Source organism: Eumetopias jubatus, unplaced genomic scaffold, assembly GCF_037043125.1.
Source record: "Eumetopias jubatus isolate StellerSeaLion01/CBP00866 unplaced genomic scaffold, mEumJub1_p1.0 scaffold_12, whole genome shotgun sequence".
In the NCBI taxonomy this organism is placed as follows: Eukaryota; Metazoa; Chordata; class Mammalia; order Carnivora; family Otariidae; genus Eumetopias; species Eumetopias jubatus.
Window position 1 is genome coordinate 15,892,858 of NW_028274818.1, and position 15,841 is coordinate 15,908,698.

The window sequence follows — 15,841 nt, forward strand, 5'->3', positions numbered from 1 at the left end:
GGGATGTCAGTTATGGCATTGTTTCACTTTGGGTTACCACTGCTTCATATATGGGCCTCCTAGTGTGGGCACTGGGCAGAAGAGATGGAGAAAGGATTAACTAAATAATTAGGGCCACCGAGAACAAAATGAATTAATCATGTCCTCTTTAGCAGCAGATTTGATAAGGGCTTATGTGTCTCTTAACTCTGGGAGAAGTATTTTCAAAATAATTTATTAAAAGTTGTTTATCATTGCATTTTCCTTGAAAAGGAAGACCCACCTGCATTAAGTCTGCAAGGAGAGAACAATTTGCCTTCCTTTTCCATTTTCTTAGAAGCTCGTGAAGAGCTCCCGTGCTGAAATAGCACACACCCTAACAATGCAGGTTGTAGCGGACATGCACTGCTAATGTCCTGAAACAGATACCCTGCACATCATTTTTGAAGAAAAGAAAAAAAAAAAAAAAAGAATACACTTTGACCATCAGTATCAAAATGTGGAAATTCTTTATAAGGGGATCTTATATTTAGATAATTCTGCTATGTACTCCTATAGTAGCCGGCACTTGGCTCTCAGCTCTCATGGCACTTACAATACTTTATCGCAATATCCTTTCTTCTTGTCTCTGTTCCTCAGCTAATGGGTGAAGCTTTTTAAGGACAGACACTAGCCTCCTGTTTGCCATCATATCATCTATACTGTGATAGGCACATATCAGAGTACTTAACATATTAAGTATTCAAGAGTATTTGTTGAGTGGGTAGATATTGAATAATAAACTAGTATCTGAATGGTTTTATTCTGTTTTGATTGGATACAAAAATCATACCATCAGATACGTCTAAATCTCAGTCAGGAATGACTGCATAATTTGCAGAGTCCAGGGCAAAATGAGAATGTGGAGTCCTTTGTTCAAAAATTATTTAGATACAACTCAACATCCAAAAAACAAATAATCCAATTAAAAGGTGGGCAGAAGACATGAACAGACATTTCTCCAAAGAAAATGTACAGATGGCCAACAGACACATGCTCAACATCTCTCATCATCAGTGGAGTGCAAATTAAAACTACAATGAGATGTCACCTCATGCCTGTCAGAGTGACTAAAATAAAAAACACAAGAAACAGCAAGTGTTGGTGAGGATGTGGAGAAAAAGGAATGCTCATGCACTGTTGGTGGGAATGCAGTGGTGCCTTTTGAAGGTTCCTCAAAATAGGTAAAAATAGAGCTACCCTATAATTTGGTAATTGGTCTACTAGGTATCTGCCCCCAAAAATACAAAAAACATTAACTCAAAAGGACACTTGCACCCCTGTGTTTATTGCAGCAGCATTTACAATAGTCAAAGTATGGAAGCAGCCCAAGTGTCCATCAATAGATGAATGGATTTTTTTTAAAAATGTGGTATATATATTTACAGTGGAATATTATTCAGCCACAAAAAATGAAATCTTGCCATTTGCAACAACGTGGATGAAGCCAAAGAACACAATGCTACGTGAAATAACTCTGTCAGACAAAGACAAATACCATATGGTTTCACTGATATGTGGAATTTAAGAAACAAAACAAATGAACAAAGGGGGGGAAAAAGAGAGACAAACCAAGGAAGAGACCCTTAACCCTAGAGAACAAACTGGTGGTTGCCAGAGTGGGGGGGAATGGGTGAAATGGGTGTAGGGGATTAAGAGTAGAGCACACTTACCATGATGAGCACTGAGTCATGCATAGAGTTGTTGAATCACTATATTGCACACCCGAAACGAATATGGCACTGTATGTTAACTGTATAGGAACTAAAAACTTAACACAATTTTTTTTAGAAAAGAATGTATTTTTTAAAAATATCATTAAGAATGTTTGAAAACAGAGCACGGAATCAAGCACAGGACCCTCCTCCACATGGGATCTTGGGTCACGTGCCCATGGAGCCGGCCTTGATCTCTGGCAGTCTGGATTTATGGGCAGTCGATTTCTTTAACTAAAACAGAGAGGAAGAAAAGTAGGACAGCGATCCTGCCTTCAGAACAGCTTCCGCAGCTTCCCTTCAGTGGTCTCAACATTGCGTGCAGTGCTCTGTACTGCATTTGCTCCAGCTACCTGACTACTGACCGCCGAGCATCAGACCTATCAAAATAGATACAACAATTCATTTTATTTTCATTTTTCCAACCCTGAGGAAAACTTTGCGCCTGGCTGTTTGCAAAATAAAGAAATAAAGAATAGCATAGCATCATCCACTGTTTTATACTTTTTTTTTGCTTTTTTTATTTTTTTTATTTTTTTTTAATTTTTTATTGTTATGTTAATCACCATATATTACATCATTAGTTTTTGGTGCAGTATTCCATGATTCATTGTTTGTTCATAACACCCAGTGCTCCATGCAGAACGTGCCCTCCTCAATACCCATCACCAGGCTAACCCATCCCCCTACCCCCTCCCCTCTAGAACCCTCAGTTTGTTTTTCAGAGTCCATCATCTCTCATGATTCGTCTCCTCCTCTGACATACTCCCCTTTTCTTCCTCTCCTGTTATCTTCTTCTTTTTCTTTTTTCTTAAAATATGTTGCGTTATTTGTTTCAGAAGTACAGATCTGTGATTCAACAGTCTTGCACAATTCACAGCGCTCACCGTAGCACATACCCTCCCCAATGTCTATCACCCAGCCACCCCATCCCTCCCACCCCCAACCACTCCAGTAACACTCAGTTTCTTTCCTGAGATTAAGAATTCCTCATATCAGTGAGGTCATGTGATACATGTCTTTCTCTGATTGACTTATTTCACTCAGCATAACACCCTCCAGTTCCATCCATGTCGTTGCAAATGGCAAGATCTCATTCCTTTTGATGGCTGCATAATATTCCATTGTGTATATATACCACTTCTTTATCCATTCTTCTGTCGATGGGCATCTTGGCTCTTTCCACAGTTTGGCTATTGTGGACATTGCTGCTATAAACATTGGGGTACACGTACCCCTTCGGGTCCCTACATTTGTATCTTTGTGGTAAATACCCAGTAGTGCAATTGCTGGATCGAACGGTAGCTCTAATTTCAACTGTTTGAGGAACCTCCATACTGTTTTCCAGAGTGGTTGCACCAGCTTGCATTCCCACCAACAGTGTAGGAGGGTTCCCCTTTCTCCACATCCCCGCCAACATCTTAGAATATTATAGCTGAAGAATTACAGTCAACAGCCGCATGGATTCTAATATTTAAAGAAAAAACGTTTCCCCTGAAATTTCAGATATTTTTGAGTTCTTTGCATAGGCAATAATTGTTTCTGTTTTGCCCCAAGAGCTCTAAAGAACTCCCGCTCTCTCTGCAATATATGTCCTTGTTGTTGAGCTTTTGAGCAGCATCAGACTTGGCTGCCACCTGACGCCTCATTTTGTTTCTAGAGAAGACTCTGCCTGAAAATGTAGGGTAAAGGCGGCTTTGGTCTAGTACAGCACCAGACTCCAGAGAAGAAAAACATTTCTTAAAAGGATGTTACTAAAATCAAAAGCAAAGGTCTTTTCTTGGACTATCTTAATAATAGTTTTAATGTTGATTTGCATTTGGAAAGAGAGTTGGCCAAGAAGTAACTTATCTGGGAAGTGCTTCTGGGGATGAATCTGATTTCTAAGATATTGGGGAGGGGGGTCTGGAATTGCACACAAAATGTAGAATTAAGAAACAATTCAGCTTGTAGCAAGTAGTCAGAAGCAAAAGTCATGAGGTTACCTTACAGGCACTTGCAATGCAAGAGCACATTTGTTTTGATGTTTTGATGTCCCGTTGATGAGCTATCAACTGAATTCATACTATGAGCATTGATACAGGAAATGCTGCTCACAAACAGGCAAGAACTTGGCTTGACTAACTGAAATGCATAGGTCCTGAGGTTGGGGTGGGTGGTACTATCATGAGAAGAGGACTTTAACAATGTGAGCTCCTGAAATATTTCTTAATCCAATTTCATAAAACAAATCATCTGTCAATGCACCTTAGATGTCTCTAAAGTGATTCCACAATATCTCAGTGTATCAGTTTTGAACATCCAGATTTTCACACAGAATTATTCATTTAAAGCAGAATCCTGCTATAATTCTACCCACATCAGCCAACACTGCCAGTGGGAGCTGAAGTTCCCAGGAATCTCCAAGAGCACAGACACTCTGGAGGGCATCACTTAGTGAGATCCAAGGCAGATAAAGGCAGAAAGAGGTGTTTCACAACAGCAAGATTGCATGTGGTTTCAGGGGGGCCCTGCCAAACACCCAGTTTGGGTGAACTGGTGCCGAGACAGTTTCTTGCCCAAAAAGGTGTACAACATCTGATAACCACCTACTGAAAAGTTGTGAGAGTAACCCAGGCCTCTCAGCCCTCAAACTCATCACTGACCAAATTGATGGAGGAACTTGCAGGATTACATATTTTGTAGGATTATTTGGTAATTCTTTAGAAAATAGCAGATGACATTATAGAATAACTGGATGAATGCTCTGAAGTAACACTTGCTATCTGATCTGGAGATTAAAAATTAGAAACAAGCTGTTCTTTATATCGTATATCAAATGTAACTGACGCTGACATAGGTATTGGTTCTGTTTTCCAAATCATATTCTTATGATTCATAGGCAGACTTTAGGTGATCCCTTTTAACACACATTTACTCTTGAATGTAATGTTACTTAAAAGTGTAATTGTCAAGAGTTTGGTTATAGTATGCTTCTTTCCTTTAAGAGAGAACATGATTCCCTGTAGAGAAATTCAGGTAATTTGCAGCCACCGTAATCTCCACTGCACTGAAATATTAAATGCTTGGCTTTTCTCCATGCGTTTGCCTTTCTCTGCTCTACAACTCCTACCTCCTTCTCTTTTAATTCAATGCTGAGCACTTGAATGATGTTTTCTTTTCTCCTTCTGCTCTTGGACTTCAGGATTAAGTTACAGTCAGAATGGTTCCTTTGAGACATCTCTTTATTTCCCTCTTCTCGTCCTGATCAATTCATGAGACATTTTCAGTTGGTGTGCTCTTTTCAATGCCTGTTACTAATATTTCATATTTATCTTATTTTAAAGACCACCAGTAGAGACTTACTTAAAATGGCAACAAATTCCAGTTGAAATGCATTGATTTTATTGAGTTTTACAGAGTCATATATATGAAAGGTCACCCAGTTCGTGTAAATCATGTATACCTGATGGCAGCTGATGCTTTCTTTACAGATGATTTGAACCAAGCCTGTTAGTAATTTAGTCCTCTGACAATATGAAAAATCCAAGACCTAAGAAATAGGATGTAGACCATTATGGTTTCAAATATTGTGTTCCCTCAAGTTAGTCTGTAGCCCAAATAAGCAGTCTACACCATCATGCCCACAGTTTATTACAGATATGGAAACTGAGGTACCTAGAGGTCAGAAAGCTGACCCGTGGCAGTGGTTAATAAGTAGGTAAGGGATTAGAACCCACAATAGTCTAACTTCACATGCTTCTCTCCTAACAGCAAGGCTATACTGCTTCATTTCCACATGAATTGTGGAAATATTCAAAATGGAAATATTTAAATATATATTCCCACTTGGAGATAGATATAGATGACACACAGATATATTGTGTATGTATACTGTGAAATATATGTATTTCATTGGGCTTTGAGCTACCTATGTCATCATTTTCCAACGTCTCAGAAGCTCTGGGCCACACTTCTCAGCCCAGCTGCCCAGACTTCTATCCTGACCCCGCCCAAGCTTATCTCTGTGATAATAGATGAGTTCCTCCAACTGTCTATACTCTAGCTCCCTTACCTATAAAAGGAGCAGATAATTGCAGTGCCTCAGGGAGTTAGCGAGGGTTTTGACCATGTTAATATCCAGGAAGCACTCAGAAGAAGGCCTGCAAGTGGTGTTCAACAAATTTCAGCTACTATGTTTTTATGTAATCTAGTAATCAATTTCCTTAAAAAATAACTCAATTTCTCATAATGTATGTTTAATTAATTAATGTACAGAGCTGTTGAAAAATTTCAATGTGCTTGGCTGTATGTAGCTCTTATGTGATGGGAGGGCACAGGGCTTGGTGTTAAAGTTGTGCATTTGTCTCTACCCCAATCTGATCACTCATTCACTATGGAACATTTGCTTCTCTGAGCCTCAGTTTTCTTACCTGTGAGGCAGGAATAATAATTCCTGTCCTGGTGATATTCAAGGTGAAACCTCTTCACTTTTAAACTAAACCTTTTCATGCTGTTGCTAATTACCTCTCCCAGAATCTTTTAACTATCTCTAACATGCATAGGGTAATAACAGCTGCTTATGGTCCGCTTGTGTAATGTATAAGAATCTAAACTTGTGTGCCAGCATGTGACATTATCAATAACTATGATATTAGTCCTATTTAGAAATCTTTTTCCTGTAAGTTACAGAAAACTCAGTTCAAGCAGGCTTAACAAATGAACGTTGATTGGCTCATGCAACTGAAAAAATCAGGTGTAGACTCAAGGCTAAGATGTTTCCAAGACCCAGTTTCTTTTTACGTCTGAGTTGTCCTCCATTCTCAGGCACTATGTGGTGAACAAAGAACTACCAGCAGTAAGAATGGAAGTTCATGTTCAAGGCCTACATTCCGTTAGCCTAAGTGAGGTCACAGACTCAATCCTGATCAGCTAACATTGCAAGGGGAATGTGGAACTGTGTCCAGCAGTAGTCAGTCCAGGTGGAGTCTGTCCTAAACAAAACATAAAGCCTGTTAGTAACCAAAAGACTGGTTTCCACAAGGAAAACTGGAGCTCTGATATAAAAGGAAGTATGAGTGGACTCTGGAAGGTCGACATAGCAGATGTGGAGTTGTATGACACAAACTGGCAAATGTGAGTCGAAATGAGATGAATACGTCTACCTTTGTTACATATGGCCCTTTAAATTGGCCACCATACCCATATTTCAGGGCCAGACACGGTCCTTGAGGATGAACTGCCCATGAATTAGATTAAGTCCATTTGTCCTTCCCTCCTTCACTTAAGGCCTCATGCCTGCCACTCTTGTCTTTCTTGTTCTTCCATTTTTGTCACATCCATTCCTCTTGATTGGTGATGTCTTTGAATTCCCCTGGCTTCCCAAATGAGGCTCTCTACCCAGTACTAAGTTCTACATCCTTCCTCCCTGATTCTGGTACTCTAGTAGCTTCAAAAGATGCATAGTCTTCCATTAGACCTGGCCCCATGCTCTGTAAGGCCGACCCACACCATCCAATTTAAACACCTGTAACAGACTCCTCTGGCACACCTTCCTTAATCTATCAAAAATTCCTAATGAGCTAGTTACTCCACAGTTGTGTCATTTCTAAACAGCTGTCTTCTAGTGTTCTGGGCTATATATAAAATGGATACCACTCAACTTGCTTCGGAAATATTTTGTAAGGAAAGAACAACTTCTATTTTCATATACATTAATTTTCTTTTTAGCCGCTATCTTCATTGCAAACACCCTCAAACCTCTCATCAACCTTAGAACACCTCTGTGATGACAAATCTTATCTACTTTTTCTAAGATGCATCCTAAAATATTCTTTGATAGTCACCGCTTGTCTGAATCAGACTAGTTAGAACACAAAATGAAGAGGAGAATTGGGCTTCATTTCGGGGGGGGGGTTGTTTGTTTTTGTTTGATAAGAAAATTCCAGAGAAAGATCAAGCATTGTTTCACTTTTACCAGACCTAAGGGTCTGGCATTCAGACAAAATCTAGAAAATATTTATTGTTTACATATTCCATTAATTCTTGTATTATTTTAATAATGTTCTGCAACTAGAATAGAATTGCTTACATAATGAATAGATGTTGTGGGCAGAGATACCCATGGAATTATGAGGAAGGGCCGTTTGGTCAGATCACACTTTGGACGTCATGTCATAGCCTGACATCTTTATGGAGCACTTGTATGGGCTTTGTGTTCTTTTTTTTATTATTATTTATTTATTTATTGACAGAGAGAGACACAGCAAGAGAGGGAACAAGCAGGGGGAGTGGGAGAGGGAGAAGCAGGCTTCCCGCAGAGCAGGGAGCTCGATGCGAGGCTCGATCCCAGGACCCCCCCAGTTCATGACCTGAGCTGAAGGCAGCCGCTTAACACCTGAGCCACCCAGGTGCCCCAGGCTTTGTGTTCTTTAAACGGTATTTAACAAACATCAAACACCTACAATAGGCACTCTAGGGAAAAAATGATGGAAAAAAAAACCCTCAAAGACATAAACCTTACTCTCAAAGGGCTTACATTCTAAGTGAGAAAGTAAGCTATTCAGATGAAATGGTGTTACTAGGGTCTAGACCCCCTTTTTCAGTGGCAAGAGTAAAGAGGGAGCATTGTCAGATTAAATCAGCCTGCCACTGCAGTCTCTGACCTTCATTCTTAGACGATTCCTCCCTTTTTCTTTAGAGCTCTATATTTTATAATCTTTAGCATTTTCCCATAAGCTTTTATCAAACATATATGGCTTGGCTATGGCTTAGATCTTTCATCATATTTCTTATCTATAAATCAGGTAAATATCAAAATTATGTAAATCCCCCATAGCCACCAAATGGAAGATTACAATCAAGTAAGTATCTGCATCTTATCACTAAATTGATAAGGAAACACAAAGGGCTTTAAAGCCGAATCCTGAAGCAGCTCCAGCTGCAGAACATTACTGCTTTAGCAGAGAACCCAGACTACTACTCTAATTCTAAATGAACCAGTTAATTAATTTTTTCACTCATTTAATAAGCACCTACTTTGTGCCTGTCACTATTTGAAGGATACAGTGGTATCTTTTCGATATAGATCCTTTAGTGCTCTTTTAGAGCTTACATCCTAGAGGGGGAGACAAACAATGAATAAACAGACATAATATAACATCAGATAATGTTGAGGGCTATGAATAAGAAAGTGATTTGAGGGAATAACAAGTGCTGGGTGTAGTGTGTAGATAGAGTGGTCAAAATCTTTTAAAATGTAGCATTTGAGCAAAAATCTACAGAAAGCCGCAGAGTGATACATGAATGTCTCTGGAAAAAGTCATGCCACCAAAGGAACAATATATGTAAAAATGTAGTTCAGAATTCATGAAAAATTAATATAATAATTATTAGATCCATGTTATCAGCCTAATTATTCAACATATAGACTAAGTCTTATTATTTATTTTTTTAAACACTCAATAAATCACATTTTTATTCTCATTCTGCTTGTGAGAAGGGATCATGGCTACCCATCTTACAAAAACTAAGTCTTATTATTTAAGGAAAGGAAAATTTTTGAGCTTTGGCATTGTTTGAATTTTCCCAAGAATCAAGGCAAAAAATGTTAGTCTCTGTAGACTCCTTGTCGAATGCTGCTGAGTTTTAAGGTTGCTTCTGCTTAAAGAAAGTACTTCTCTAAGTAACCCATTTCATCTTTGCAAAAGCCTTAAAAGCTAGCTGCTATCCCATTTTTATAGATCAGAAGATCAAGGCAAAGAGAAGCTAAGTAACTTACCCAAGGTCACCGGCGATGGAGTAGTGAAGTCTAACCACATACAACTTCTACTCTAAATGGATTGCCATTCTTATTTTTCCTGAGAACTTATTGAGCAGTTACTGGGCTGTGTCATATTCTGAATACAATAAGCACTATCCCTTCATCAAATTATGTTTAATTAATGTGTAAAGACAAAACCAACATACCCCCCAAAAAACTACAGAAGTTAAGTGTGAGATGGTACTCTATGGGCATATATGGAGAAGAAGTGCAAAGTTAAAAAAAGAAATGGTTGGTGTGAATATAAGCTGAATATGGCTTGGGGCTAAAAAAATGTCGAATCTAACCTTCTTTTTAACCGCCCCCCCCCCCCCCCCCAGTCATATAAGAAGCAGTTGCAGAAACTGAGATTGTTAGCCTGGAGAAGAGAAGACTCAGGGGGGATTTGATAACTGTCTACAAATATTTGAAGAACTGTCATGTGGAAAAGAAATTAGATTTGTTTTATATGTCCCTAGGGGTGCAAGTGATGGAAAGAATTCACCACAATATAAGGAGGGACTTTCAAACAAAATAAGGAGAACTCTAGAGCTCTCTAAGGATGGAACAGGTTCTTTGAGAGATGAGTACTCTGATTGCCTAGGCAAGGCAGTCTTTCGGTGACCTCTTGTACAAGAGAATCAGGAGAAAGATGGATGGGTGGATGGATTGCATGAATTTTAAGATTTCTTCTAAGGCTGAGAATTTATTACTTTATTAATGATAAATGAAGTTTCTATTTATACCAAGCTGCTTGTGAAGTTCCTATCTCCATTCAAGAGTGTTTTCTGCTTTTTTAAAAATTTGGAAATCATATCTACAACTCTGCATGTTACTTCCGGTGCTGAATTGATAATAAATAATCCTCTCAAGATGTACTTTATTTCTTGTTTATTCTTTCTAGGTCTCCAGCCATACACCAACTACAGCTTCACACTTACAGCTTGTACATCTGCTGGATGCACTTCAAGTGAGCCTTTTCTAGGTCAGACACTGCAGGCAGCCCCTGAAGGTAATTAAAAAATATCCATGATTTGGGAGAAGAAGTTTTCATATGGCATTTTGAAATGAATTCTATAAACTCTTTCATGTCAAACAAAGAAGGAATAAAGTCGACAGGTACAAAATAAAATTGTATTCTAGATTCCCATTTTTCAGGTTTGGTTCAACTATAAGCCTCCCAACATAAAATTTGCTTTCAATTGTTTAAACCTCTTAAATTTAGTTTCCTGTGAAAAAAAATTATTATGTACCAGGATATAAAATTCCTCAAAAAATCAAAAGTTAAATATTTCTGGAATGCCTGATATATAACAAGGACGTGCTCTCTGCTGAAGTTGACTTATTTACTACGTTGAAGAACTTACCATCAAGTCAAAGACACAGGACAAGTACCCAAACTTACATAAGGAGAGAGAATCAGGGCGCATGGGTGGTTCAGTAGGTTAAGCATTGGAGTCTTGATTTCAGCTCGGGTCATAATCTCAGGGTTTTGATCTCAGGGTTGTGAGATCGAGGCCCACGTTGGGCTCCATGCTCAGCGCAAAGTCTACTTGGGATTCTCTCTCTCCCTCTGCCCTTCCCCCCTTCAAATAAATAAATAAATAAATAAATAAAATCTTTAAAAAAGAGAGAATCTGAAAGGTGATGTTAAGAAAGAACAAATGGTCAATAATATTGCAATAATGTATGGTAACAGATGGTGACCCCACTTATCATTGAGTAATGTATAGAATTGCCAAATCAATATGTTGTACACATGAAACTAATATAACATTGTATGTTAATCATACATCAATTTTAAACAATGAACGGAATACTCAGGTTAATCTGAAGAAGGAGAGATTATAACTAGTCATGAAAATCAAAAAAGATTTGATGGATCAAGTGAGTTCTGAGGTGGATCATGAAGAACAAGAATTTTGACAAATACACACTCGGGGAGATGCAGAATCCAACACAGGTTGAGGGGATGTAAAGTGGGATCATCACCTTGGACGGCAAATTGGCAATGTCTATTAAATTTAAAATGTTAATTTTCTATGACACAGTAGTTTCACATTCATTATCTATGCCAGAAAATCCCGCTTCCACAAATGTACAAGAGACACATACCAGAATGTTTACTGAAGCAATTTTGTTTTTTTATTTAACGGAAAAATATTGGAAGCAATTTAAAAGTCTATTCATAGGAGAATTGCTAAATAAATTCAGGTATATTCACATTATGAAATTCCATACCTCGGTTTAAAAGAATGAGACAATCTAAACATATGAAGAGGAAATTTAGAACTACATTAATGCATGGTATCTTTTATGTATAAAAATGCATAGAAAATTATATTTATTTCTATAGATAAATAAAAATATAGAAAAAATTCTGGAAGCATACACACATAACAGTGGTTACCAGTGGGTTGGGAACTGGGGTGGGTGTTATCATTTACTTTTAGAAGAAAGATAGGCTTAGAAGCTTGGGATAGTGATCAACTAAATATTTTGCTCATCTTTATTATCTGCCTGTTTTAAATGTGGGGGGAAACAGAGGCATACATGAGTTTCTAAACAGAAATATGATGTTAATTACCATTGGAGAGTCCTGAACGGCTTGTCCATTACTCTTCTAATGAAAGGGATTGTTGTACCTCAGAATATTAGACCTGAACTTCCTACCAGTAAATGGGGAATAAAATGGAAAATTCCACATATGGGGCATATGGCTCCTCACCAGGATTTCACTAATGATGTTTTCTATATAAAGAATGTTTCATGTCAAAAAGCTTAGTGTTCCTTTGAAAGGAAGAAACCAGCAGTGGATTTTTTGGAAAGGTAAACTATCAAATGGATACTTTGATGATAATGGATAATTTCTAAAGGATCTATCAACCAGTTTTGGCTGCAACTCAAACCTGGTAAAATAACAGGGTCTCTTGCTTCAGTGTCATCATCAAATCCATATATTTAAAGTCTTAGAAAATATGCATCTATTTTCCCACTTTTCCCCCCAAAAATCCCTGAAAGATCTCAGATTTCATGACTTAAAAATTTTAGCTTTCAACAACACAGGGGAGTGTGAGATGACAAATGTTTTACTTGATTTCTTTTTTTTAACTTTATGCACCTTTCCTTTAACACAAATAACTGTGCGCAGGAATAATAAACCAAATGGGCTTTCCTCAGCAGAACAAACATGGATTTAGAATCCATTTTCTGGCTGTATAAGTGCCATCTGTGAATAACTTGTATGTGAAATAAATGTAGTCTGAGTACTTAACTTGGTGGTTGTAGGAGAACAAATCAACCAACTGTAAAGTGGAAATAAGCATATCATCTCATGTTAAATTAATAATGCAAATATAACTAATTACTAAATGCCTATTTGAGTGAATCTGACATAGTTTGAAGGTCTAACACTTTAGTTTCCTAAGCAAATACGGTGAGAATGAAAAGAAGCATTGGTTCATAGCCACCCTGAGTTCGTCTCTCATTTCTCTCTCATTTTCAATCTTAAAAAAAAAAAAACAAAACAGAAAAGCTAATGTACATTACTACCTCATTATAAGTTGGACATAATTCTCTACAATTTTATCCTCACAGAAAATTGTGTACTTTCAGTCAAATAGGAAGAGTTCAAGTTGGATTTTTGTTCTCTCTTTTTAGAAGTGACGGCATACCAGCAAGCTCTACTTAATTTTAGAGTTCGGTCATGCAAAATTTCAGGCATACTTACCTCCAGCATTGATAACATGGGGGAAAAAGGAAAAGAAGATGAATCTTTCTCAATTGCGTTCCAGATCTCTCTTCCCCTGACCTTTTTTTTTTTTTTGGATTTATTGTCATTTATTTTAAAACAACAAAAAAGGACGTAGCATGAACAGTCTTATTTTTTCTAATTCTTTTTTTATTATGTTATGTTAATCACCATACATTACATCATTAGTTTTTGATGTAGTGTTCCATGATTCATCATTTGCGTATAACACCCAGTGCTCCATTCAATACGTGCCCTCCTTAATACCCATCACCAGGCCAACACATTCCTCCACCCCTCCTCCCCTCCAGAACCCCCAGTTTGTTTCTCAGAGTCCATCGTCTCCCATGGTTCGTCTCCCCCTCCAGTTTCCCCCCTTCCACTGACCTTTTTTAAACTGTTGATGTTCCTTTAGATTCTTCCTCTACTCTTTGCACTTGTAACTCCACGGTATCCCTTGGAATTCTCAAGTTCAAGCTTCTAGTCCTCAGCTCTCACAAAGCCCACACATAGATTTAAGGCCTGTGTATCCACCGATCTATAGATGTTTTTATTTAGGTGTTTTGCAAATACTTCAACCTCAGTATTTCCACACTTAAAATCTCCTCACTTCCTAGCTTACTTTTCTTCCCTTTTCCGTCCTTCAAGTACCATCATCCACCTTACCAGCCCAAAATGGACCTTCTTGATGTGTCTCTTTTTTTTTAGGTTGTAATGTGCAGTTCTTCATAAAATCTTATTAATTGTAATTAATTAATTTTAAATTAATTAATTTAAATTTTAATGAAATTTTGATATATTTTATTAATTTTATTAAATTTTAATAAATTTTTAAATTTAAAATTTAAATTAATAAATCTAAGGATTTTTTTAAATGTGTACTTCCTTTACATCCCTTCTGGCTTTGACTTAGTTCAGATGCCTTTAACTTCTCGTAATTACTCTTCCTGCCTATAGTCATTTCTCCTCTTTCTTGTATTAATTCTTTTCCCCCTTGTGCCAAAATAGACATACTTCACATTAGTCACTTCCATAAAATCCCACTTCCTTCCAGGAAAGAAAAAATCCACATCTCAGGAAAGCAAAATAGATCCCTCAAATTTTAACCTCTGCCTATCTGTCGAGTCTTTTGGTCTTTCCCACATGCCATCCAATGCACCAGTCCCGCTGAGGTACTTGGAATTCTACCATACTTTCCTCTATTTCAAGGACTTTTGTGGGTTCCCCTCAGCTTAGATCTCTTTCCTACGTCCTCATGCAGCTAACCCATTTTTTAAAAAATTTAGCTCACATGTCTCCCCTTCTAGAAATCTCCAATGACTTCCTCTGCTTCCCATCCTTCCCCATGTTACTCCCAGTCTGTGTTGATACCCTTCCTAAGTGCTCCAAAGCACTATGCTTCCTAAAGCATTTAGCAAACTGGATTATAAATTTCTATTTGTTCATCTTTATTCACCCTAATACTATGAGCTCCTGGAAGGGTAAGGACTGTATGTCCTTATTCCCATATCCACAGTGCCTGACACAGAAAATGACACAAAATTGGGTGGAATGTTGGATAAATTTCCCAATCATAATAGTCCAGAAGTCAAGGCATCTGGGACATTAGCCAATACAAAACTGGGTTTTTCCTTTACTAGCTTCCAAAAGAAAGCCAATCCACAATAAATACTGGTATTTTTAATTTGGAATGATTTTTAGAGAAATGAGAAGTGGATAATATTGCATGGCACTCAAAACAAATTTAAACAGATCTAATATATATAGATATATATATATGTTATAGATAGATGATAGATAGATAGATAGATAGATAGATAGATAGATAGATAGATAATTTTGGTAGCTATTATTGCAAAAGACCTAACACCAGGGTTTCTTTCTGACCTTTCCTTCTTATACCTCTCAGCTAGTTTACCTCCTCCCTGCCCCCCTTCAAGATGATTTCCCTCATGACCATCCATTTCCTTTCCTTGAGTTGTTTCAACTGGGCCCTTCTACTAGGTAGGATAGGTTTTTCTGATGCCGCCTGAGACTTAGGCTCACAGAGAGAAGCAAATTCTCTACCTGGGACTCTTTAAGACATTTCACCAAAAGTGGTTCTTATTCTATCAAAGATTTCTTGCAACTGTTAACATAACAGTGTTCCCATATCATTATATAAGTAAAACCATAGCATTTAGTATTTTTTAAACATTTCAATTTCCTCTTATTTCCAACCCAATGGATAGAGGGTTGTTACCAACACAACCAGAGCTTTCACCAGCTTGCATAAATATGAAACTCAATTTTTATTCAAAACATGAAACAAACCCAAAATCTTGATTCATGTTATTTCATTCACTCCTCTATATCCACAGCCTTTCTAGCACCCTAGTGATTTTTAATACATCCTTAAAGGTGAAAAAGATAGGACTGCAGGAAACAGACTATGAACTAAACTTTATACTTTATCTCTTAAATCAACAAATTAATATCATGTTTGAATCAGAACTCTAATTAGTTGGTTGACTCATCTAGCAACTATTGGCAGAGAAACCCAAACATAAATGTATACTATGATTTGTGGATTGTCCA

At 37.5% G+C, this 15,841-nt stretch overlaps 1 protein-coding gene across 1 annotated transcript in view; it reads left to right on the top strand.

Annotated features, from left to right (window-relative positions):
• Window positions 1-15,841, top strand: part of USH2A (usherin) — a 716,035-nt gene that overhangs the window by 581,497 nt on the left and 118,697 nt on the right. The window contains exon 55 of the mRNA XM_028104725.2: window positions 10,418-10,525. Within this exon, the coding sequence (XP_027960526.2) occupies window positions 10,418-10,525 (108 nt within the window). The remainder of the gene's footprint in view (window positions 1-10,417; window positions 10,526-15,841) is intronic.